This window comes from Schistocerca gregaria, unplaced genomic scaffold (assembly GCF_023897955.1).
Source record: "Schistocerca gregaria isolate iqSchGreg1 unplaced genomic scaffold, iqSchGreg1.2 ptg000691l, whole genome shotgun sequence".
Taxonomy (NCBI): Eukaryota; Metazoa; Arthropoda; class Insecta; order Orthoptera; family Acrididae; genus Schistocerca; species Schistocerca gregaria.
Window position 1 is genome coordinate 212231 of NW_026062071.1, and position 21563 is coordinate 233793.

At 44.4% G+C, this 21563-nt stretch overlaps 6 protein-coding genes across 7 annotated transcripts; 4 read left to right on the forward strand and 2 right to left on the reverse strand.

Annotated features, from left to right (window-relative positions):
* The first annotated feature begins 760 nt into the window (after positions 1–760).
* On the forward strand, positions 761–3942 carry LOC126319865 (huntington interacting protein related 1-like). Its single transcript, XM_049993552.1, has 5 exons — positions 761–852; positions 921–1063; positions 1136–1208; positions 1305–1443; positions 1508–3942. The coding sequence occupies exons 1-5, from the start codon at positions 771–773 to the stop codon at positions 3768–3770; spliced, it is 2700 nt and encodes an 899-aa protein (XP_049849509.1). The 5' UTR covers positions 761–770; the 3' UTR covers positions 3771–3942.
* Positions 3943–4058: 116 nt separating this feature from the next.
* Positions 4059–5476, forward strand: LOC126319866 (uncharacterized). The gene is made up of 2 exons (XM_049993553.1): positions 4059–4536; positions 4629–5476. Exons 1-2 carry the CDS (start codon positions 4114–4116, stop codon positions 5340–5342), a joined length of 1137 nt encoding a protein of 378 aa, XP_049849510.1. The 5' UTR covers positions 4059–4113; the 3' UTR covers positions 5343–5476.
* A 107-nt stretch (positions 5477–5583) lies between these two features.
* LOC126319867 (uncharacterized) lies at positions 5584–6877 on the forward strand. The gene is made up of 3 exons (XM_049993554.1): positions 5584–5734; positions 5864–6197; positions 6267–6877. Exons 1-3 carry the CDS (start codon positions 5720–5722, stop codon positions 6548–6550), a joined length of 633 nt encoding a protein of 210 aa, XP_049849511.1. The 5' UTR covers positions 5584–5719; the 3' UTR covers positions 6551–6877.
* Positions 6878–6895: 18 nt separating this feature from the next.
* On the reverse strand, positions 6896–8443 carry LOC126319868 (ras-related protein Rab-1B-like). The gene is made up of 7 exons (XM_049993556.1): positions 8304–8443; positions 8118–8203; positions 7851–7923; positions 7694–7741; positions 7560–7621; positions 7410–7477; positions 6896–7356 (listed from the first exon to the last, which is right to left on the reverse strand). Exons 2-7 carry the CDS (start codon positions 8129–8131, stop codon positions 6998–7000), a joined length of 624 nt encoding a protein of 207 aa, XP_049849513.1. The 5' UTR covers positions 8132–8203; positions 8304–8443; the 3' UTR covers positions 6896–6997.
* A 4008-nt stretch (positions 8444–12451) lies between these two features.
* On the forward strand, positions 12452–13271 carry LOC126319869 (uncharacterized). The gene is made up of 5 exons (XM_049993557.1): positions 12452–12518; positions 12588–12686; positions 12748–12809; positions 12880–12984; positions 13053–13271. Exons 1-5 carry the CDS (start codon positions 12480–12482, stop codon positions 13162–13164), a joined length of 417 nt encoding a protein of 138 aa, XP_049849514.1. The 5' UTR covers positions 12452–12479; the 3' UTR covers positions 13165–13271.
* Positions 13272–15002: 1731 nt separating this feature from the next.
* LOC126319870 (uncharacterized) lies at positions 15003–20523 on the reverse strand. 2 transcript variants are annotated; one of them, XM_049993559.1, is made up of 2 exons: positions 19233–20523; positions 15003–18753 (listed from the first exon to the last, which is right to left on the reverse strand). In XM_049993559.1, exon 2 carries the CDS (start codon positions 18065–18067, stop codon positions 16067–16069), a length of 2001 nt encoding a protein of 666 aa, XP_049849516.1. In that variant the 5' UTR covers positions 18068–18753; positions 19233–20523; the 3' UTR covers positions 15003–16066. The 2 variants fall into 2 exon arrangements, with proteins under 2 accessions (XP_049849516.1, XP_049849515.1); XM_049993558.1 differs by lacking the exon at positions 19233–20523 and having other exon boundaries at positions 15003–18137; positions 18213–18289.
* Positions 20524–21563: the final 1040 nt, after the last annotated feature.

A 21563-nucleotide genomic window follows, 5' to 3' on the forward strand; every position in this document is an offset into this window, starting at 1 on the left:
AGATCTCGAAAATGATTTTCTTGTTCGCTGACAAATTTTATACGTAAACAACCCCGCAAACGCAAACTGCTCCCAGAATAAACTCGAACGAGCCCTTTTTCAGTCGCCTCCCCATGCTCGTTTTCAGTGCTTTGTCCCCATCATTCATGCGGTGTGGCCAGTGTCTCCGCGCTCACCCATAGAACAAGGTATGCCGGGGGGAGCACCGCGCGTCACTCATGCACGTTTGCGTGCGAGACACTCTTCTCAGCGGGCGCACTGATTTCAAACCGTCGACACCACGCGGGCGACGAAGTCGTTCAGGATATTTTTCATTCCCGCGCCGCGCCTGGCACGCACCGCACGAACTAGTGTGCTCGAGGATGCGCGCTGTCATTCTACAGTTGTACATATATCTATCTATACACTATCTGGCTCGGCCATATCTATATATACACGGAATTGTGTAAATGAATGGGAGAGGGGTTTCCGAATTGTGCCTCAGCCTTGCACTCTACACAAAACACACGCACGCGCATCTCTTGGGCGCTGTTCCGTTCTTGAGCGCCTATCGCCGTTCAATCTGTCTTTTTTGGATCCGAAACCGGTTGCGGCGCTCGAAGTAGAGCCCATGGTCTTGCACAAAAACATGCAGTTGTTTGGTTGGCAGCTGTATTTTCAAATGGCGTCCAGCTCTGAGAATGCAGGACCGCTGTTGTAATACGCAAATGTTTCTCAAAAATCCTTTACAATTTTAGGCTCTGAAATTACACAGTCCTACCAAGACAGCTATGATGCTGTCTTACCTCGAAGAGCTAGTTGCTAGAGCAACCAAAAACAAGCCAGTTCCTCCGAAGCTCAAGCACGTGCGCAGTACGCATTCGCCTTAGCCGACGCCGCCGTCTCGATTGAGCACGATGAATTTACGCGGTTCTTCGCAGGTATTGTGCTCATCACTCACGAAGGAAAGGGATCGGTACCGGTTCTGAAAGAGATATTCAGGAGATCGCTCCACAAAAAAAGAATATCTTGTTGGAAGTCTCTCTACATAGTACACAGAATCCTGTTAGATGGTCATCCGAATGTATGTGGGCATTGCCGAATTCGCCCGACTTTTGGAGCTGTGTTTTGACCACCTTCTTCTGCGTGTGTGCAGGTAGCTGCAGAGGCATATCTCTACAAGAAGACCTTTCTGTCTCTCATAAACTATTACAAGCACTCCTTAGACGGTACGCGTCCTCGATTTTTGCGAGTGTCGAGTTATTTGGCGCTCCCCGTTGTGTTTGCTTACTTATGACGCGCGAGAATCGATGGGCTGTTTCCAGAGTATGGAAGTCTGTGTTTCGAGTATGCGCTGTACTTGGTTTCGAGGATCGAGTTTCACCACAACCACCCGGAGATAGCCAACGACATATCCATAACTAATTACCAGAAGGCGGAGTTGAAGTCGCGAAAGGAGCACATGTATGTACGAATCGCAGGGCTTGTAGAGTGCGTGGGATCCTGACTTTTTTTTTTTTTTGAGCAGGCTTTTAATTACGAATCATCTGTTGGAGTTGCAGAAGAACCTCCTCACGTTCCAAAACGCCCTTTCGTCCGACAGGGGCCAGTCGCCATGCAAGCAGATAGTCCTGGCGCCAATTGTGACAGATTCCTACAATATTTACACTATGTCTTTGTACCTGATCAAGAGGCTCTCGAGGCTTGATCCGAACAACGACGTCTTGTTGTATTTCCAGGAGATTATTCAGTCTCAGTGCGCCCTCCTTCAGAAGTTCTACAGTTTACCGTCCTTGCGTTTGGCGGATTCTTGCGTCAATGTTCCCAAGTTGGCCTGCCTTTCTTTTGTTGGTGAAGACAGCCCACAGGAGGGGGAAAGACCCGAACGGACGACGGAGAGTGCGCAGAAGCAAGACGAGGTTGTGGTCCGATCTCTCGGCTCAACGGAGACGGGCTCGTTTGCTCGCAGTGACGAGCGCTCGATGGCACAGCAGGAGTTGGGGGACATGCGCCTGCAGATAAAAAGGGGGGTGCAAGGCGTACAGCAAGCGCCTCCTGCAGAGCCGGAGGACGTGAATTTTCGTCCTTTTCCCTTGATGGACGCCGACTCGGGGCGTTCTCAGCCGTCGGAGGCGCCCGTCCAGTCGTACTGGACGCACAAGCCGGATTTTGACGCTGGAGCCTTTGCGAGTAACCCTTTTTCCGAGTTAGATTGGGTCAGCGCGAGTGACAACGGCAACCAGATGGGGTTTGCGGGTCTGCAGGATCCCGCCAACAACGCAGCGAGCGCGCAGTTTCAGGAGCCTGAGATCCCGCCTGCCCCCTACGGCCCGGAGCCTTTCGAGTCTGGTCACAAGAGAATGGACGCGCGCGTTGATGCTGGCACGGTAGATTCGATGTCTCTGTACGCAAAGGGTGGCCAGCAGGCGGACGGCAACGCAGCCGCGTACGACAAGGCGCTGAAGATTGCTTTCGACGAGATAGACTACGTACTCAGCAGGTCTGAAAACAGCGTCATCTATGCACAAGACGACAGAGCGAACAAACTGGGCCTGTTGGAATGTCTGGCACAACTGAAGCAGTCCCACATGGACCTGAGGAAGGCCATTTTCAATGGAGAGGACGTGTTTCTAGCCTCTCTCAGAGTCTGCATGATGCTGGAGAGGATGATTTTGCAAATCGACCAAATCGAGCCAACGAGCCGCTATGAGCTGTCTGTACCTAAGAACCAGTTCGCCGCTCTGCTGAAAGGATTTTTACAACAGCTCTCTCACTTTTACAGCAGGGCCCCGAACGCGGCCGAGCTCTACACGGTCAAGAACCAGGATGCCGACGTCTTGAAGTGGATCGAGTACTTCGAGAAATGGGTCGAAGCGCTCATTGATACACCTGTCAACGCACCTGTCAACGCACCTGTCAACGCACCTGTCAACACGTCTGTCAGTGTACCACCTCCTTCTCTCGAAGAGACAGAATTTGAAAAGAAAGCTCAGAAAGAGATGAAACAGTTTGTGGAGGAGATGAAGGATCTCTCGAACGAGCTGATGAATCAGGCAATCGTCGATAGGAACAATCAGCTGAGGGTAGAATCCGCGTTGCCCGACCTCACGCACGAACTAAAAAATGACGTCCGCGCCGACGACTACTTGAACTGTATCGCCAGAATTACCACAGCTGTTCAATCTCTCCTAGAGGCGGCCATGGTGACTCAGCAACAACTGATTCAACTAGGCCGAGTCCCAAACACCCCTACGCCCAAATACAATGACGACCCGCTTTGGTCGGAAGGATTCGTCTCCGCTGCCCAAGCCGTGGTCCAGGTGACCAAAATGGTGATCGATGACTATCGAAGCAATCGGTCTCTAGCAGAGAGCCCAAAGCTAATCGCGACTCTCCGAATGATCAACACGATGACCAGTCAGCTCGTGATGGCCGTCCGGACAAAATTCCCTGACCCCACATCTCCTTACCAAACCGAGGTTAACCAGGCGTCCAACAAGGTGTTTTCGGCAATCGCCGCTCTCCTACAAATTTTGAGAAGTCGGCCGGTCGAGCCTGAGCCTGAGCCCCGCCAAATCAAGAGCTACAGACAGATCACCGATCTGATCAAGGCTGAAATCGAACAGCAAGCAGAAATCATCTCTCTCGAGAAAAAACTAGAATCCGCTCGAGGGTCGCTCCACTCCATCAACAGGCAAAAGTACGCCGAGCAGGACTCTCCTCACCTTCATCGTAACAATATCAACTCGAGCTTCTACGACGACGGCATCCACACTTACCGGCCTACTTAACGACCTGCCAAGAAAGCGCGCCAAACCAGGCTTCTGCGCGCGAGAACATTCGCCAACCAGCTCTCCCCACGCGCACCACCGGCAAAGAGAGACGGACACACGTCGCAGATTCACACCCTTCGACGCCCTCCAATCACACGAGCGTCGCGGGCACGTGAAGACACGGCCTCTCTATCACTATCCTGCACAAATAATATATATATATATAATATATATATATAGATATATCTGTATAATTTTTTTTATTTTTTTTTAGATCTGATCCAAAAAATTTTTTGCCGTCCACGTTCTCGGACTTGCCGCAATGTAGAGAAGAAGGCGCGCATTAGACTCTCGGCCCGCCATGACCCTGATTCGAGATGTGCAGAACTTGCTGGAGCGAAAGCTCCACACCTCTCTCAGGCTGTCCTGGCTCGAAGCGCACCTTCTGCAAAAAAATGGCTCGCTCGAAGTCGCCAACTCTTCTCTGAATAGCCTTGCGAACGCCATAGAAGAGGAGCTGCTAAACACGGACTTAGGACTGGCCTGTCTCAGGTCTCTGCCAGACAACGTCAGCCAGATTGAGAGAGGCGTCGTCGGCTCTTCTTCTGCTCACTTGGTACAAATCGAAGAGCTCGTCAACATTGGCCAGAGCTTGGAGCACCGATACGAGGACTCTCCGCACCGAACCCTCAAAATGACTCTGCACGATGGCGTGCAACGTGTTGCGGCCCTTGAAGTCACGAGAATATCCCAGCTGAATCTGACATCACCTCTGGGTATGAAAGTGCGTCCACGTGACAGTTCTTCTCTCCCCCCCAAAAAAAAAAAAAACATAATGTACGGCGCATCTCGCTAACACCTCTCCGCACAATCCAGGCGCTTGTCAAAAATGCCCTAGTGTGCCACGGAGTCTTATGTCTCCATCCGCACAACCTCGAAATTCTGGGCGGCTGTGTCGAACCGCTCAACGAATACGCCAAGTTATCGCGAGTACAACAAAAAAAAAGCCTCATTCCAAAGGAGTGGGAGGACGAGCTCGGTGCCGTAGAGCTCAGCGAAGCCCAAGACCACCAAGTCCCCCAAAAAGATGCCTCAGTGGACGACCACGACCTCCAAAACGTGCCTTCTGTCGCAGAATGTCCTTTGACACCTGTCTCCGTCAAGCTAGATCGCGGCCCGTCCCATTTCCCAAAAAGTGAACACTTCTATGTTGTACCAGACGTGACCCCAGAAGGCGGCCAGTCGCCACCCCTTCCCATCGCCACCTCCAACTCCCCATCGAGGCAACCAGAGCACCTGTCGCCCACCACCCTGAACGCAGCATACGCGAGCTACATCGCGCCCACGGGAGAGGCGGACGTCCTCTCTGACAGCTGCGTAGAGCCCTGCGAAGTGCTCGAAGAATCGCTAGAAAGAGAAATAGAGGACTTGATCTTTCGAGTCGAGTCAAGCAAAAAAACCCGCAAAGAGAATTTCTTAGTCGAACTGGCAAACTTCGACCTGGAAGATGCGGACATGATCTACAGCGGACACATTCACTCAAAAGACATGGAGGCGGTGGAGGACAGCCAATTCACCGAGTTCGAGTAGGACAACAACTCTCGAAATTTTGTATGCGCGCGACAATCTATCGCACTCCGCAAGTCCATATCCCGTCGCGCGTTCTGCGAGATCTGCTCATATTCTCTCTGGCGACAATTTGATTCCCAGCAACGCATCGCGTACGCGTGGCTCCGACAATAAATTTCCTTAAATAGAAACACTCCCGTTGATATAGTAAATTCAATAGAACAGTCCTTTTTTTTTTTTCCCGAATTAAGTTATTTAAAAAATTATTTGTTATTGAAAGAAGGGGGTGGTACTAGTTCCTTAGTGGACAGCCCTCTAGTAGATGTTGTATATCTCTGCTTCAGCTGTTTCTACACTGCTGTATTCGAAAGCCTCTGAAATCTAATGTGCTCTAATAGATGTATAATTTACTAGTATGCACCATTGCTTTGTCTCCGCCGGTATCCCAGGCTTGTGCGATGTCATATGGCTCCCGCGCGCCCTGTGTGGAACACCTAGAATAACTCATCCATTCGTCGCTGTTCGTTATCGACTTTTTTTAGGCCTACTTTGTGTTTTCTACTTTTCAAAGACACCGCTCCTGGCGTGAGCTAGTCAAGCCTTTGCTACTACCCGGCTTCTTCATCTTTATGTTCTTCGCCCTCGGCTCTAACTGGGTTGGCTGGAACGTGTTTCTCGGCCTGATCTTCTTCGCCTTCTGCGTCGTCTCCTCTGTTCGTGCCTCGACGGTAGCACACCAACTCAGCGCCGGGAACGACTTTCTGCGCAGCTTGCAACATGAAATAACAAGCTCAAGTGATGTGAGGTCTGTGAGAGACAATACGGCCGCTCTGCACCTCTACCTTACGTTCCTAGACCGCGACTTTGGCGAAAACGGTAAGTTCGTCCTTGTTTCCCCTTTTTTTCTTCCAATTCCACTCACTCACTATCTTTCGCACTGCTTAGACTATGAAATTCTGTCCGCTCTAGATGAAACGAACTGTACCAAAAGCGTGTCTCCCGCCTTGCTGAACGGCCTCCCCACAGCGCTCTACGACTTCTCGCGACACTCTAGTTCTGAATCTGAATACACGAAATCGTGCTGTCTTTGCCTAGAAATATATAACGCCGGCGACAAAATAAAATACCTGGTCAGTTGCCCGCACTTCTACCATGCCGAATGTATCGACCGATGGCTCGTTATTAAGCCCAAATGCCCAATCTGCAAATCAGATGTATTTCCGAGCTGAGTGCGTCCTCTCCGTATTCAAGCCCACCTCGGTACTGCTTCAAAGCCTCTGGATGCCGTGTGGATCTCAGATCTCACGGCCTCTCTGGCACAGGCCTATCTCTCGCTTGAGAGAATCATATGGCTTGTTTTGTATAATATAAATAGTGTCAAAAGCTCCCTCTTGTGTGTGAGATAATCGTTCGAATGTCCCCTTTTTCGTGCCTCGACAAGATTTTCGCTTCAGCACGTCTATACCGCAATCCGAAAAAACAGACCTCGCCGAGAAGAAAAGCAACCACGTCGCACAAACCTCTCAACCTCCCTCGGGGACTATCAAACTTTGTGTGAATAAAGTAAACCAGCGAAACAAAAAAATAATTTTTTTTTACTCGAAGAGTGACAGCGGTCCGTAATTGTGACGTATAAACGCCGAAATCGTGGTTCGGGCGACACATGCTCAATGGCACTACGTCGAACAACATCGGAACGCCGACTGCGACGTGTTGACTCGAGTCCCGGTCAAGTTTACCTCGTCTCCTGCCTCTGCACTCTGCGCTGCCTCCTTTGGAGTCATTGAGTCCTTGAGCGACTTGGCCAATATGAAAAAGGACGTCTCTATGTTGACTGACTCTCTAGCACTCGTTTCAATGAAGGGAATTCCAAGCTGATCAGCAAACTCCTTGCCAGCCTCCTGAGTAACCACTCTTCTCGTAGTCAAGTCTGACTTATTTCCTACAATAAGCTTGCTTATTCCCTTAGATGCGCATCGGTCCGTCTCTGCCAGCCAGTGCCTGATGTTGCTGAAGGAGTCTTGATTCGTGATATCTGGCGAAAAAACATGAGAAGAGAGCTTAAAAAAAAAAATTATCCAGACGCACCATAAACTATAATGATTCCATGAGCACTTCTATAGTAACTGCTGGTAATAGTTCGGAACCTTTCCTGTCTGATGTTTTTCGAGCAGGTCAGAAGACAAAGCTTTTTTGCGGCCTCTTCGACAACACGGACAGGGATAGAACGATGCGTACCCAGCAGTGTCCCAGATTTGTAACTTGACAATTTTTCCGTCGACCTCAAGTGTTTTTATTTTCTTGAGAGAAAATTGGTTAGATCATTCAAAGGAGCCGCGAAACACGCGCGGTCAACAGAAGGGCTTCCGTACAAAGTCGACTCCAATGGTGCTAATATAGTTTTCTGGAAAGACATTGTCCTAAAAAAACACAGTTTTTTTCATCGTTATTAGCCATTTGCCTAGGTATTATGAGGCTGATGACAGCGCATGTATATATGTGCTTTAGAGAATTTTCAAGAAACGTTACAACGAAACGCAAAAGTATGCAACTTTTACCGACTCCGCTATCTCCGACCAACAACAGCTTGAAGAGGTGGTCACTATCATAAATGAAGAGCGAGCGTTAGACAGTATTCTGTTCGCCTTAGCAGAAGAAGCTTACTTTATAAATGTATGCATGCGCACGTGTGTGCTATGTATTTACGTGGATACATTTGCCGTGCGTGCTACATGCATACACATCTATCGCGTGCTTTCAGACTAAATAACACCTATTAGTTCCAGATCCTCATACAATTCGGAACTCATGGATTTACAAATCAAGATACGGAGCAATCGTTCACAAGTGAATGAGATTTACAGCGAGCACAGAGCTAACTCCTAAAATGATAAATTTTTCAGTAAATAGCAATAAAGATTCGTTGATGATGTAATTTTCGAAAAACACAAAAAGATCAAAGAGGTGGCCATCTAAGTATACATTATAGACTTCAACTGCTTGTGTGAGACTTTTGGCCGCGAAGGCTCACCTTGAGCTAATCGCTTAACTTTTTGCAACCTCGACTGCAAAAAAAAAAAATGAGTCTCCCAACAAGTCTTCCAATGCTCCTACAAAAGATTGGGCCAAAAAGCGCGGTGGCCGCTAAAATCTTAGAAGCACACAAAAAGATATTACACGCGTTCAACAAAAAATTCGATAGTTGAAAAAAATATCGTTCTGGCGAAAAAACTACAATCATCCTCTTCGATGCGCAGAGCTCTTCCTTCGGTGAGCGTCAATCGAGAGAAAAAAATGGCGCACGTTTCGATTTCTGCGATGGCGAATGCCATCGGTTGTTTCGTATGGTCTCTTTGTCGAATGTCAAATAAGCGGAGTCGTCGGTTGATGAGCACTGAAGTGACGAGGCTAAAATTGACGTTGCATTTTTTTCGTGTATCATCATAATACACACACAGCACGACATTCGAGGCTATGTATGGTGCTTTGTGCTGAAGTCCCTCAAAAAGTGATTTCGTTCATCTGGAAACACACAACCAGTCGAGTGCGAGACGATGGCAGACTCGCCCATCACCTCCTCGGGCACAAATGCAGCTAATCAGGTGAATAACGGCGGCCTGTATGAGAGAATTGGCTTTTTTTATAGACGCATTTCTATAAATGGGTCAAATCTTCGAGCCTTTTTTGCAGAAACTTTTGCTTGTTTAGTATACGTTTTGTGTATTCCTTCTGTTCTTTTATCTCGGCCTTTCTTTGCCGAAACACTTCTTTGATGGCCTTGTCGTCACTCGGGAACGTGACTGGGTTCGGCGAGAGCAACGGGTTTTGATTCCAGTGAGGCGTTTCTCTGAGATGCGTACTGATCCTGTTTTTCAAGAAGGGCAGGGCCTTTTCTTCGTAATCGTTATTGTTGCCATCGTTGTATTCCAGTTCTGAATAGTTGGCCCTGATGTATTGATCTAAAAAGTCCGCTCTGTTGTCCGTTGCCCTAGCGTAACTGATTTTATCGAAAACTATCCCTTTGATTTTAAAAACAGGTCTGGAATCCAATTCTGTTTTAGCGCCGAGCGTGTTTTCGTCTCTGGTGGAGTCCATAGAAGAGCCGCTTGTGTTTCTAGCTTCTTCGGATTTCGAGTGCTTGCGACTGAACTCGACGATCTTCTCTGTGTCGATTTTCATTTGCTCGAAAAAGTCACTTTCGTTTGCCGGTTTGTTTTTTTTGATTACGGAGGAGACGAACGTCTCGACTTTCGAAATGACAGGGCTGACGGAGCTTAGTTTTTTGGATATCAATTGCTGGATAACCCACAAGAAAACTATCGAATAAATTTGCGCAAAACACCTTTCCTTGTCGTCGAACAGCATAGGCATGAGCACCCCGTCGACCGTGAACATCTTCAGTAGAATATCCGTAATCGTGAATCCATAATCTCCCAAAGAGAACGTGTTACCAACGCTGCTGAAAAAAATAACGCTACAGATTTTCGGATTGTTTTTCACGAAATAATGCAAATTTTCGAACGCAAGAGTGTATTTCCCAGCAAAGTCATTAACGGATTTGTAGTTTTTGAACCCTAGCAGCCAAATCTGAGGGCCTCGGATTCGGTGAATCGGCGTGTTCGGAAACAGAGACTTCCAGATGTTTGCCAGTGACTCCGTATGGCGTTCATTGTCTGGATCAAAGGCCTCTAGGTCGTAGGTCAGCATGTTCCGCTGGAACTTGAACAACTCTTTTTTGGAGTCTTGGAAGGTGCTCCACATTTTGCTCTTCATGATCAAAAGCGCTTGAGCGTTTACCAGATGCTCCAGGTACTCCTTGCGTTCTTGGACGGTTGTTTTGCATTCGAACAACTTATTGATGATTCTCAGAGGTACATTTACGTACACGCTATTGCGGAGCAGCTTGACCAGGGGCTTGTAGACCATAGACGGGGGATCGCCATTTTCGGCGGCTATTTTGAACAGCGCGTCGGAAAATTTCTCGGAGCCGCGCTTGTCGCAATCCAGCTGCTTTTCCAAGAGCAAAATTGTATGGAGCATAACTTGTCGGTTTTGAATCCACGTGGAATCCAAGTGGGTGATTCGGTACAAGAGCAAGTGAATGTGATCGGAGGAGACGACGTCCCAATTGAAGTTTTCCTTTGACCCGACAGCGCTGAGCGCGCGAATGACATCGGAGAGCACGTTCATGTCTTTGTTGATGTCCTCAAAGTAGACGAACGACAGCAGCTCCGCAAAAGAGTTGGTCAATTCTGTCGTGGACGTGTCAGGAAAGGGCTGGACATCTCGCAGCTCCGGTGACAAGTCGATCTTCGAAGGTGTTATCAATTCGTTGAGAAGCAGATACTTCTTGATATGGTTGACGTCTGGCTGATTTCTGATCACGGGGGTTATGTGCCGCTCGAACTGGTCTAGAGCTTTGTTCAGGTCTCGGTCCTCAGAAAGACTTTTCCAAATTCTGTCAAAAAACAGAGAACTTGTGACGAAGAGCTCCGCCATCGCGTTTTTAGAAGTGAAGGACAAAAAATTCTTAAGCTTATTTGCATCCTTCTTGGACCCAGCCGCGGAGTCTTCAAAGAAGGATGCGTCCAGAGTGTCAACAAAGACGAACTCCCTGCCCCAAATGGGCGGAGCCGAGTTGATGTATACGGGCTTCACAGAGTTGGTTCCCTTCGAGCCGCTCTCGCTCCCTCGATGCGTTGAGTCGTCGCACTTCCGAGGAATATTGCAGTTGATGCCGTCCAGCAATATTTTGATAAGTCGAAGGACGAGCTGATTGAATACGAAAAACAGGGGGTACGACCACTCGTTATCGTACTCATTTTCATCGAGAAGCTGTCTGAGCATTTTTCCTCTGGTCTCTCCCATGTGCAAGACGTACTGAATGGTCAGTGCGCTGCAGGACCTCCAAATACTATAATGATTAGTACTTGTGATGGGTTCAGAGTGCTTGAACACCGCATCGATCCATCGCTTGTGAATGGGGTTGTTCAAATTCAGGCTAGAGTCGAAGTTGTACTGCAAATGCCTCAAGTAGAACCACTGAAAAACCCGAATGTCGTTGAGCTCTGAGGCCGTCTTAGCTGAATCGATCAGTTTTTTGAGGTTGGAATGAGAAGTGCTCTCAATCCTCGTCCAAAATTGCAGCTGTTTCTCATTGGGAGGAATGTGAAAGAGCAGAACGTTGAAAATTTGCAGTAACAGTCTCAGCACCCTGATATGAGTATTTGACACGAACATGGACGTGATAAAATAATACGGACGCTGGCCTTCAATCAGGTCCGTATTGCGCCATACAAAATCAACTTCTTGACATTTTTGAGGGCTTTGGGAGGCGTAGTCCAGGAGCCACTTGAGCGTAGCAATCTTGGTGTCTCGCCCGTTCTCGCTCGAGTCCTCGGACTGCAGTGAATTCAAAAGTTTGACGTTCATCGACATGATTTTTTTTTTAGAACGCCTCGACGTCGCGAGGTAGCGAAGAGAAAACCGGCAATCCATGTTCAACATGTTGATGTTCCTGACCAGTATGGAGGTATTTTGAACCGAACCATCCGTCTTGGATATCATCGAGTACATTCCCCCATCGTTCAGGCATTCAGGAACCCTTCTTGATTTAACGTCATACAGAGGGTCGATTGAATGCAAGTCGCGGTTCTGATAAGAGTCCAGCGCATTCTGCACGTTGTAGTAGCCTTGATCCTTCTTAACACTCTTACGGCCGGATGTATTAGAGACGCTATAAAATCGATGTCGGGGAACACACTTCGATACTTCTTTTTTTTGTGAAGTGTTAGTCGTCGCGTCGTCTTGATTAGACCAGTCATCGGCTTGTGCACTCATTGAAATACTGGTGATTTACAGACATGACTACAGAACATCTCAGTAGTCAGCGCCTGGAAGGGTAAAAAAGAATATAAAGCATATCAGTGAATGGGAGACTGCTTTCGAAAAAATTGTGACATAAATCCCATAATAATTTTGAATTAAAAAAATTATCGTATATATAGCTCAAAATTCGATGAATACTGTGTGTTAAGTGAAAAAGGAGAGCAAGTTGGCAGCTCCCCGCGCAGGGCCGAGAAGTGCATCTATAATCTATTTTTTTTTTAGTTTTTTTTGTAGTGCCGCTGCTCATTTTATCCTCTGCTTCAGCTCTAGATGGAGGCTCAGCGTCCCAATCTCTTTTCCCTGCAGGGGGTATGGCTACCGCCCCTCTATTTTTTCATCTAATTCCGCTGATGCTAGCTGACGTCTCGTTTTTTGTAGATTGTAATGATATCTGGCGTCATACTTTGCACACTATCGTTTCTCGCCGCCCTCATTTCGATGATAAAATTGCCCCAATTGATTGTTAAAGATGAGAATGTTCGTAACTTTGCTGACTCTTTTTGCCGCTAAGAGAATTTCTTGCTTACTTTCTTTTTAGCCAACATCCCTAAGCATTACAAATATCAACTTCACCTATGGATACATTGCCTTCATCGCCCTGTATGCTACGCCTGCTTTCGCGTTTCTCCTAAATATCTAGATGCCCTTTTCTGACTCTGTTTTTTCCTAGATTTATTGATTTGATCTTCCTCCTGTTCGAACTTCGTATTCAATTAGTCACGCAGTATTTAGAGTTCGCCAACATGTATTTGATGTCTGCCATCTTCTACCTACTGTATGTAATCTTTCCAGGGCATTTCACACTTCATTATCCGCATTTACCTGACCAAATTCCTGTTAAAGCTGGTCGTTTGTCAACATCGGATTTGCTGGGTCTTTAGGTATTGCAGTTGGTGTCATGATGGTCCTCAACGGCTTATTCATTTTGTTTGTGGAGATTCAGCGCCAGAGGTAGCCTTCTGCGAAAAAAAATTATTTTGATGAAGCAAAATGTCTGTCTATACACAACTTTTAGGTAAAGTTTTGCTAGATTATTCTAAACTGTCTTAATTATTCAATTAATATTGTTCAGACGACTTTTCCTATGTTCCCCATTGAGTTGAGAAGGGTTTTCTTTGTCAGCTGCTTCAACAGGAAGATTACGAATGGTTTCACTAGGTTTTTTGAAGTGCTCGTTCTCATCGAACACGAGCAACACGGTTCTCTCTGTTCTGAATCGATTTAACTCGACCTGCTTCTTTTGAGTGAGCGAGTTATCCTTTGATAAGAAAAAAGACCTTGTAGATTTGGTAAATTCATCCTCGTTATGATTTTATTTTACAAATTGGGATAAATCGGCCAACTAATATCTTTCAAAAACCAAAGCAGAATTTATTGATTTGCTTTTATTTGTTACGAGCGGTTGCATCCTATGTATAGTAACTGCGTCCAAGGGCTATTGCCCCCCACCACAGGGCGCTCTCAGACAAAAAATGGACTAGAATCATTAGAAGACATGCACGAGATCGGTTATATCTTGGCTAACTCTTCCAGCCGCAGGTTAGAAAACTATGTATGTGTTATTTTTTAAGAAAAAAAATGATCAGCGCGTCTATAAACAACGGATGTTATGTTTTGAACCTGACCATGTAGCGCTCTATACATGTTCATACTTGTATTTCTAGAAGCCTTCAGCTTCCTCTTATTCAGTGACAAGGAGCCTGCCTCATGTCGAATATACTCTGGAAAACATGAAACAGGTTCTATCTGAAACTGAAGCTAGACTCGAAGAACAAATTCGTCTAACCGACCTCGAGAAGAAGAGATGCTCGCGGATGGAAGAGAGTCTCCATGCCGAGTCTCTGCTTCGCGAAGAAGCAGAATCCAATAACCAAATTTATAATTCAATTCTCAAGCAAACCAAGAGTGAATATGAATCAAAGTTAGCGAAGGTCGATTGTACTAGCAGACATATAGCTCAATCTCTGCATTCGTTACACCGAGAACTAAAGGATATGTCCCAAGATGCGTTGGCCAGCCGAGTTGAGGAACTTATCAAAGACGTTGCTGAGTTATCTAATTTGGAAAAAAACTGATTATGTTAAAATACGTTTTCTTGTTACGCACATCTCGACCTCTTTTTTTTTTTCAAGAGATGTGTGAACGGCGGTAATCGACACGTTTCCCAGTGTCGCAAGGGTACTAAAATGGTGTATGTGATGTGTATCGCAGTTGCAAATTCAGTTTTCTTAAAAAGAGAGATGGTGCGGAGGTGAGGTGCTTGAACAGAGCATGGAGCAAGCACTAAGGGAAGCCTTGAAAGCGCATGTATTCAAAGAGGTAGGCGACCTTGGTCATCTATGAGTCTCTGAGCAGCATTGGCCATGTTTCGCAGTTGGCAAAATTTGACAGTTTACAGTTGAGATGTTCTTGACTGTAAGAATTGCCTTTGTCGTGTAGCTTGCGCTGGCTCGGCTGCCTTTTTTGACAGAAACCATTACCCAATAAGGTATGCTGTGAACGCGGTAATTTCCGACTGTTACAACGATTGTGGCGCGCAGTAAAATTCATATGCCTTTGGATGCAGTAGAGAATAACCTGATCTGTCAACAGAAGAAGATGTACGGAAGCGTTGCGTGGTGCCGCTATGAAACCATCAAAACTGAACGTAGCATTGATTGTCTCGCCTAACTCGAGAACAGCTCTTTACGCCAATGCATGACAAATTCTTTAAGCCAAAAGTTTCGGTGGTCGGAATTTCGAAATATATAAACAAGCTCAGTTTGACAGGTTCAAAATTTTATTTGATTTCGTAATATTGCATGTAATCGAATTCCAGTTCATGTAATGTACCGCATATGATCAATGAATGAAGTGGGCTTCCAAAGTCGTGACGAGCAAGTTTCTCTGCTGGTCCAGACACAACCATTTGATTTGGTTGTCCTATTCTTGCCACGCCAACACACATTGAATTTTTGTTGAACACTCCCTCCATTCTTGCCTCTTCTATCTGAAAAAGCTGTTCGATGCATTGGCTAATGAGCATGAAGCGCGGGGGCTCAAAAATCTCTTTGCCTCGAAGTAAGTTCTCTACACTCTGCTCTCTGACCTTGATGTCAAGAAGGCACAACGTATGCAAGCCCAAGTTTTTGTTCTCCTTGATTTTGTCGTAAAATGAATCCGGTCGCCATGTATCAGTCCAAAATGGAACCGATACGATTTGCCCGTATCTGTACAGCTGTAATCCCACTATGCCTACCGCATTTATAATTGAGGCATTGTGCACCACTTCAACAGACACGCCGGACTTCCGAGCTCGAATGACCAAGTCAGTATGAGTCGTAGCACCAAAGGGATCTCCAACGACGAGAAACGCAATGTCGCTCGTCTTCGATGCATTCAGCATCTCGTCAATACGTTGCTCTACGAACTCTCTGGTCGCCTCAATAATTTTGCGCCCATAAAAACGCTCAAGACATAATTTGTCAACACCAAGAATAGAGGTGTAGGACTCCAAATAAACTAGAGCGCATTTTTTGACTACCTCTAAACCGCGCACGGTAATGTCCTTCTCACCTCCGAGACCAAGACCGATTACATAGAGAACCATGGCGAAAAAAAAGCAAAGTAAATGTACCCTAAAACAAAAAGAAAGTGAAGAAATTTGACGAGCGAAACATCGCACGACCTTTTTATAATTCGAAGATCACCACGCACAAATATACATATGCGTATTATATGCATCTATTCATTGTGATGTCTTCTCTCAGCAGCTTTTCAAAAAATGCATCTGCAAAGGGTTCTAAAAATAAAATCTAGGGTCTAAATGAATACAGAATGTAAAATCTACCAAGATCTTTACAGGCTCTGTGCGTACTTTACAAAAAAGTTTTAAGTATAACATCATTTTTGAATTCATCCAGTATCTCGTCCATATTGCCTCTTAACTGAATGAAACTCTTGTTTTGAAGTTTGCTTTTTTTGAATGTAAGCAAGCCTGCTTTGTCCAAAAGGGTGACTAATTGTTCGAATTCAGCCAGCTTTGCGCTAACGTGTAGCTGAGAAATTAATTTTTTGTATATAATTTTCACCTGGTTGTATTTGACAAACTGGGCATTCGGAGTTGCTTTTGTTTCCAAAATGACGCTTGCTAAAACTATCTTTTGAAATAGGGTTAAGTTTTCAACGCGACTTTTCTGTTCAATGGCCAACGTTCGTTCATTCCAAATTTGCATAACAGTTTGCAGGTCAACGATAGGCAAGCGACTAGAGCTCTCGCCAACATCATGAGGTTTGAAATTGTGCAAAACAGAAGCGATAATTTTTCTGACAATATCTAACAAGACGCGAACGTCACCGGCTTGTTCGCCAGGCAACTTAGAAATCTTCATAGCTAGAAACTTGATAGCCTTGGGGTCAAAAAATTTTTGTATTAATTCGAAACGAGTCCTGAATATGTATTCCAGTTTTTGATGTGTATAAGGCTTGAAGCGTATAATTTGAATAGTATTAGACTGGCTCAAAATGCCAGAATATGCGTTTTGAGAGGTAGTCGTTATTTCCTGAATCAAATTGTGACGATTAGCTAATATGATCAATGCGAGCGTAGATTGAGGTTCTTGAGCCCATTCAAGAAGCTGCTGCAATTCTTTGTATTGATGAGTAGGTAGCTGATCAATTTCGTCGAGCAGGATCAAATGAAATAGAGTCCCTGATTCAATTGTGGCATGAAATTGAGAGAAATCCATGGTATTCATGTAACTTGAAGGTACAGCGTCGAAAAGTAAAAATCTCAACCAAGACATCTCATCAGGATAGCACTCAGGTGAGGGCAAGGAGAGCACACAATCCTGTTGAATAGATGAAATCAATTGACTGGCAATCGCGTGAATTAAAGAATTCTTGTTAGAGGCAAACGTGGTACAGTTAAAAAAGACAATATGCTTTGAGAAGAAGGATGAGTCAGAATTGGATGACGAGATATGTTCCAGTTGCTTTTTTTGGTCTTGATTTTGGCTGTTTTGACATATAGGCTGACTACAGGCTCCATGACAAGGTGAACAGGTGCAGTACATATCATGACAGTATGAAGTGTGTGCATTTTCATAATAATCATTACAATACGAATAATCGCAGTAACATACAAGACATGAACTAGTACAACAAAAATGGTCATGACAATTCCAGTATTCATCAGTGCAAGCACACAGGCATTGCTCATTTTCTAAAGAGATTTGACAAGAACAAGAGCTACTTGTTTTGTGATTTTCCATATTGCATTGTTGTTTGTTGGGTTCGTTTACATCCAATTCGTAAGTGCCTCGCTCATCTAGGTCATCCTTCTTTGTATGCCTAGATTTTTTTTTTGTATCGCCAGTTTCTTTCCCTTCGAACAGTAGTTTTTTTTTGATTAGATCAAAATTCTTTTTGGCTTTTTTTTTTAAATCTGTTATAATGGTCGCTACCATAGCTGTTTTTCCAGATCCAGGCGTCCCACAAATGTACAATATACGTTCCCGGCTCTGAGATAAGACTCCAAGAAGGTAATTTCTAATAGCTTGCAACTGCTTGGCTCTGCACAAGAAATTCTTGTTTAGGTTGAGCGATGAGTAGTCCATATAGTCGAATTGTGCATTCAAATTTTGAAAAAATGAAGAATTTTCGTTGTGAAATTTTGGTGTCATCAGATGGTGGGTTAAGCATATCTTTTTTGGCCTAGGTCTCAGTTCAGATTCTTGTATATCTAAAATTGTGGGTTCTACATTGAAAACTGGTAAACCAGGAGAAATTGTTGTCAGATTTTGAGACAACTGCTTTTTTTTCCTTTTACATTTATAATCGGCTTCTGGAGAGATAGCTGGAGGCTGTTTTCGTTTCATTTCAATTCAGGTTTCATGAAGAAAATTACGGAGCGTTCACCAATGTTTGCTTTTTGAATTGAAAATAAACCTTGTTTTTTATATTGCAAGGAGACTTATTAGAATCCAATCGACTGAGATATTGTTCTGAGAAGGTATTTCATACGTCTTAACTTCTTGATCAATATTGACCAGTTGACTTTGCACCAGTAACCTCTGCTTCAGATATAACACGCCACATTTAAAAAAGGGTAAATTAATTTTTTTCACCTATTCTCAACTAGCCGTTGCTTACAGGATTTTTTCCTATTTCTTTTATCGTTCTTATCGATTGAGTGCAAATTTCGCTGTCAGTTGTCATGAGCATGTCTTCTTAGTGCACTCACCGCCTTTCAATGCACAAAATTCTTTTTTTATACGACGTGAACCCTGCTAAACAGTTACTCTCTCGCAACAGTTTGTCTGACATTTTAAACGACCCATCTGTAGCCATTACCATCGATACCTATTTCGACTTGTTATTTGCGTCAACGCTAGATATTATTACGCGCCATGAGCTGTTTAACATGAAGCAAGAAGCGAGGCTATGCGCCGAAATGGCCGCTCGCTTTTTCGATTCTTCTATTTCTTCTGGCTCTCGGCCTGGGACCTGTTTTTCTATCGACCCCACAAATTTAGAAAAACTCAAAAAAAAATTCAGGCGGGTTCTAAAAGACTGTCAGACAAAAGTTCAAAGCGAAGAGTATTTGTTCACTCATCGTGGCTCCGAAGGCGATTCAGATTTCAAACCGATAGATTGTTTTGAGAACCCAGAATTGGATAAGCAACGATCTTGTCATTTATTCCAGAACACGGAAAAGAGCTACGGTGAATGCGATAGCTGTGATATTAAATTTCTGGCCGGGAAAGTAAAAAGACGAAAAAAATCTGATCAGAGCGTATACACAAAAAACAATGCAGAGACCGATAATTCTAAAATCAAAACAAAAAATGTTGGTACAAGCGCTGAGCATACTGAAGACAATTTAAAAAACATACATAGCGAAAAGCGTGGTGCCCTTGATGCAAACTGTGTACATGCGACAAGCAATCCCAGTCGCTTCAAAATTAATAAGAACCTGTCGAGGTCTTACAGTGACAACACATCCTCTCTATCTCCACATCAATTTTCTTACTTGGACCGTACCTTTAAATTTGTCATCCAGTCTTTATCCGACTACGGTTTTTTAGAAGAAACATTTGCAGACGAATCTAATTTTTCGTCTTACTCAGCACCGTTGTATAGCCCTTTTGTATCAGCTTTGTCACCTCCCGCGTATACATCTGAATACAAGATACACGTTGTGTTGTTTGCAGCTGTTCCACATAGCATTCAAGAGCTCACTCGCGGCCTGAATCGCGAAGAAGATTACTTGAAGTCGCTTTCAACGCCTAACTTGAATATTTTCGATGCACTCGCGGCTTGTAAATTGAAGCTTCGCTCAGTTTTGACCCCATTTTTTCGACGGTCTGTTGATTTGCTGTGGATAGATACATATTCAACTATATTTGGACGTTATTCATTTGGGGAGCATGCTGCATTCTTCGCATCATGGGACAATTTGAAAGACACCACAAGTTCAGTAAATGACTGTCGAGGTTGGCTTGTTGTAAAACAAACATTGGGAGAACTGTCGGTAAGGGGCTTGGCACATGCTATTTTAGTTCCATTCGAGGCGTGGACTCGATATATGCTCTGGAAAGAAGACCTGCCCTTATTGGCAGAGAGTATTGATTGCGAATTCAATAGCAACTGCTCCGCCTCCTGCCAAAACCAAGTTCTGAAAAACCTCAGAAATGACAAAAAAATTCAGTTAACATGGAATGGTATTTGTTTTTATTTGGCTCAGCGAATGAACACGTCTTTTTACAATAGCCGTGAAAACAAAGATACTTGGCAGAATGCGCATTTGAAGCTCGAAGTGGAAGGTATCATTAGTCTCAGTCAGTTGAAGTTGTACACTTTCAGCAGTCAAATCGTCGTTTCCCCAGACATAAATTTTGAAAAAAAATTAAATTCGTCCAGTTCTTCTGCTGATGCTTCTAGCGGAAAAATAAATAGTCCCACTGAGCTGAAAACGTGGAGAGCCCTATTGCAAGTTTTGAGCATTACTTCAACATGCTTGGTATCTAAAACTGGAGAAATACTGGCGTTTGTGATGCCCTTGAACACGAGTTACGCTTGCATACTGTTACATAAACCTCTATACAGGTGCGATATGACGAGAAGGAGAGACAATATGTTTAGAGACATTTGTCTCGAAAAGAATGGGTATAAAGATTTGGCTATAATAAATGCGTGTAATGATGACTACAGCTATTGCTGTATCAATAGCACACGCTTCTCAAATGCTATAGTACACCATGAAAATGTGCCTGATACCAAAAATAGTTCCTTAAACACCGTCGTATATTGTGAAGGCGACACCGACGATAAACAAAAAGACCACAACCAAATTCAAATATTTGATAAAGACGTTTTTTCAATAGATACTTCAACCTCTCTTCAAAATATTTCAGGTCGTATTTGCTGTCATACATTAAATCCATCTCGATTCAACATCTCACAAGTCATGTGGATCCTTTCGGCCACCCTCGATTTGCGCTCTTATTTCCAAAACTCTCAAGTTTTTCCACTATGCAATCTTCTCAACACCTATCATCGCGATGCGCTTCGTCATCAAGAGCCTTATCGGCCAATCATTGAGCACAAAGGCACGCAGTTAAAAAGTGAAGTTAAAACACTGTTGCAGTAGAACACAGCTTTATGCGGATGAACATGTTAAATAGACATTTCAAATTATGTAAATTACAATGGAACCTACGGAAAGGCCTACTTTTCAAACACTGAAAAATATAAGACGCAGCATGTTTAAAAAAGCAGATTGTGCTAGGATTTGCTTTTTTTTTTAGATTGTCATATCTAAAGTCCCTTTTGGGTACTAAGGATTCAGGCGCGGATGTGTGTGTTTTCAAGTTGGTACTTGAACAATCTTGGTCTTAAATTGCGGCTCGCTCGATAAGTCAAACATTTATCGTCCATCCGATAAATGCGCCTTCGCCTATCGAATCTAATTGCCGTCCTTCCATTTGCTTTTGAACTTTGTGATACGCAGGTGTTGTCTGAGATGTTGAACTTGACAGTTAAAATGTCAATTTCCTAGTCATTTAAACGGTGTTATTCTTCGTAAAACTTTTGAAGAATTCGTCCATCGAGAATAGTTTCTGTAATCCCTCTATAATAAGCATACAAAAGAGGTTCAATATTCATTCAAATGCACTAGATCGCAATTTTTGAAAGTGCGTTGCTATTGTTGTTGTTTCCATCACAAATTTGTGTCGTTTCCATAATTCGTCATAGTGTGCACGTGGATTCCTTGTGCAATAGTGGTCATCGGGTCAATACAGATACTAATTTATATTCAAGTCACCTACTGCTGTCACAAATAGTTCAGTTTCAATTTTACCATCGACGTAC

Bases quoted from the DNA above. Each gene is read 5' to 3' on its own strand.
- LOC126319865 (XM_049993552.1), top strand. From the start codon at position 771: ATGATGCTGTCTTACCTCGAAGAGCTAGTTGCTAGAGCAACCAAAAAC. The intron at 853-920 runs GTACGCATTCGC...GGTTCTTCGCAG, and splicing joins GAAGCTCAAGCACGTGCGCA to GTATTGTGCTCATCACTCAC. The intron at 1,209-1,304 runs GTACGCGTCCTC...GGCTGTTTCCAG, and splicing joins TTACAAGCACTCCTTAGACG to AGTATGGAAGTCTGTGTTTC.
- LOC126319866 (XM_049993553.1), top strand. From the start codon at position 4,114: ATGACCCTGATTCGAGATGTGCAGAACTTGCTGGAGCGAAAGCTCCAC. The intron at 4,537-4,628 runs GTGCGTCCACGT...CGCACAATCCAG, and splicing joins CATCACCTCTGGGTATGAAA to GCGCTTGTCAAAAATGCCCT.
- LOC126319867 (XM_049993554.1), top strand. The intron at 6,198-6,266 runs GTAAGTTCGTCC...CGCACTGCTTAG, and splicing joins CCGCGACTTTGGCGAAAACG to ACTATGAAATTCTGTCCGCT.
- LOC126319868 (XM_049993556.1), bottom strand. The intron at 7,742-7,850 runs GTAACGTTTCTT...GTGTTTTTTTAG, and splicing joins GCATACTTTTGCGTTTCGTT to GACAATGTCTTTCCAGAAAA. The intron at 7,478-7,559 runs GTACGCATCGTT...GAAAAACATCAG, and splicing joins CAAATCTGGGACACTGCTGG to ACAGGAAAGGTTCCGAACTA.
- LOC126319869 (XM_049993557.1), top strand. From the start codon at position 12,480: ATGGAGGCTCAGCGTCCCAATCTCTTTTCCCTGCAGGGG. The intron at 12,687-12,747 runs GTTCGTAACTTT...CTTTCTTTTTAG, and splicing joins TGATTGTTAAAGATGAGAAT to CCAACATCCCTAAGCATTAC. The intron at 12,985-13,052 runs GTATGTAATCTT...TTCCTGTTAAAG, and splicing joins TCTGCCATCTTCTACCTACT to CTGGTCGTTTGTCAACATCG.
- LOC126319870 (XM_049993559.1), bottom strand. From the start codon at position 18,067: ATGAAACGAAAACAGCCTCCAGCTATCTCTCCAGAAGCCGATTATAAA.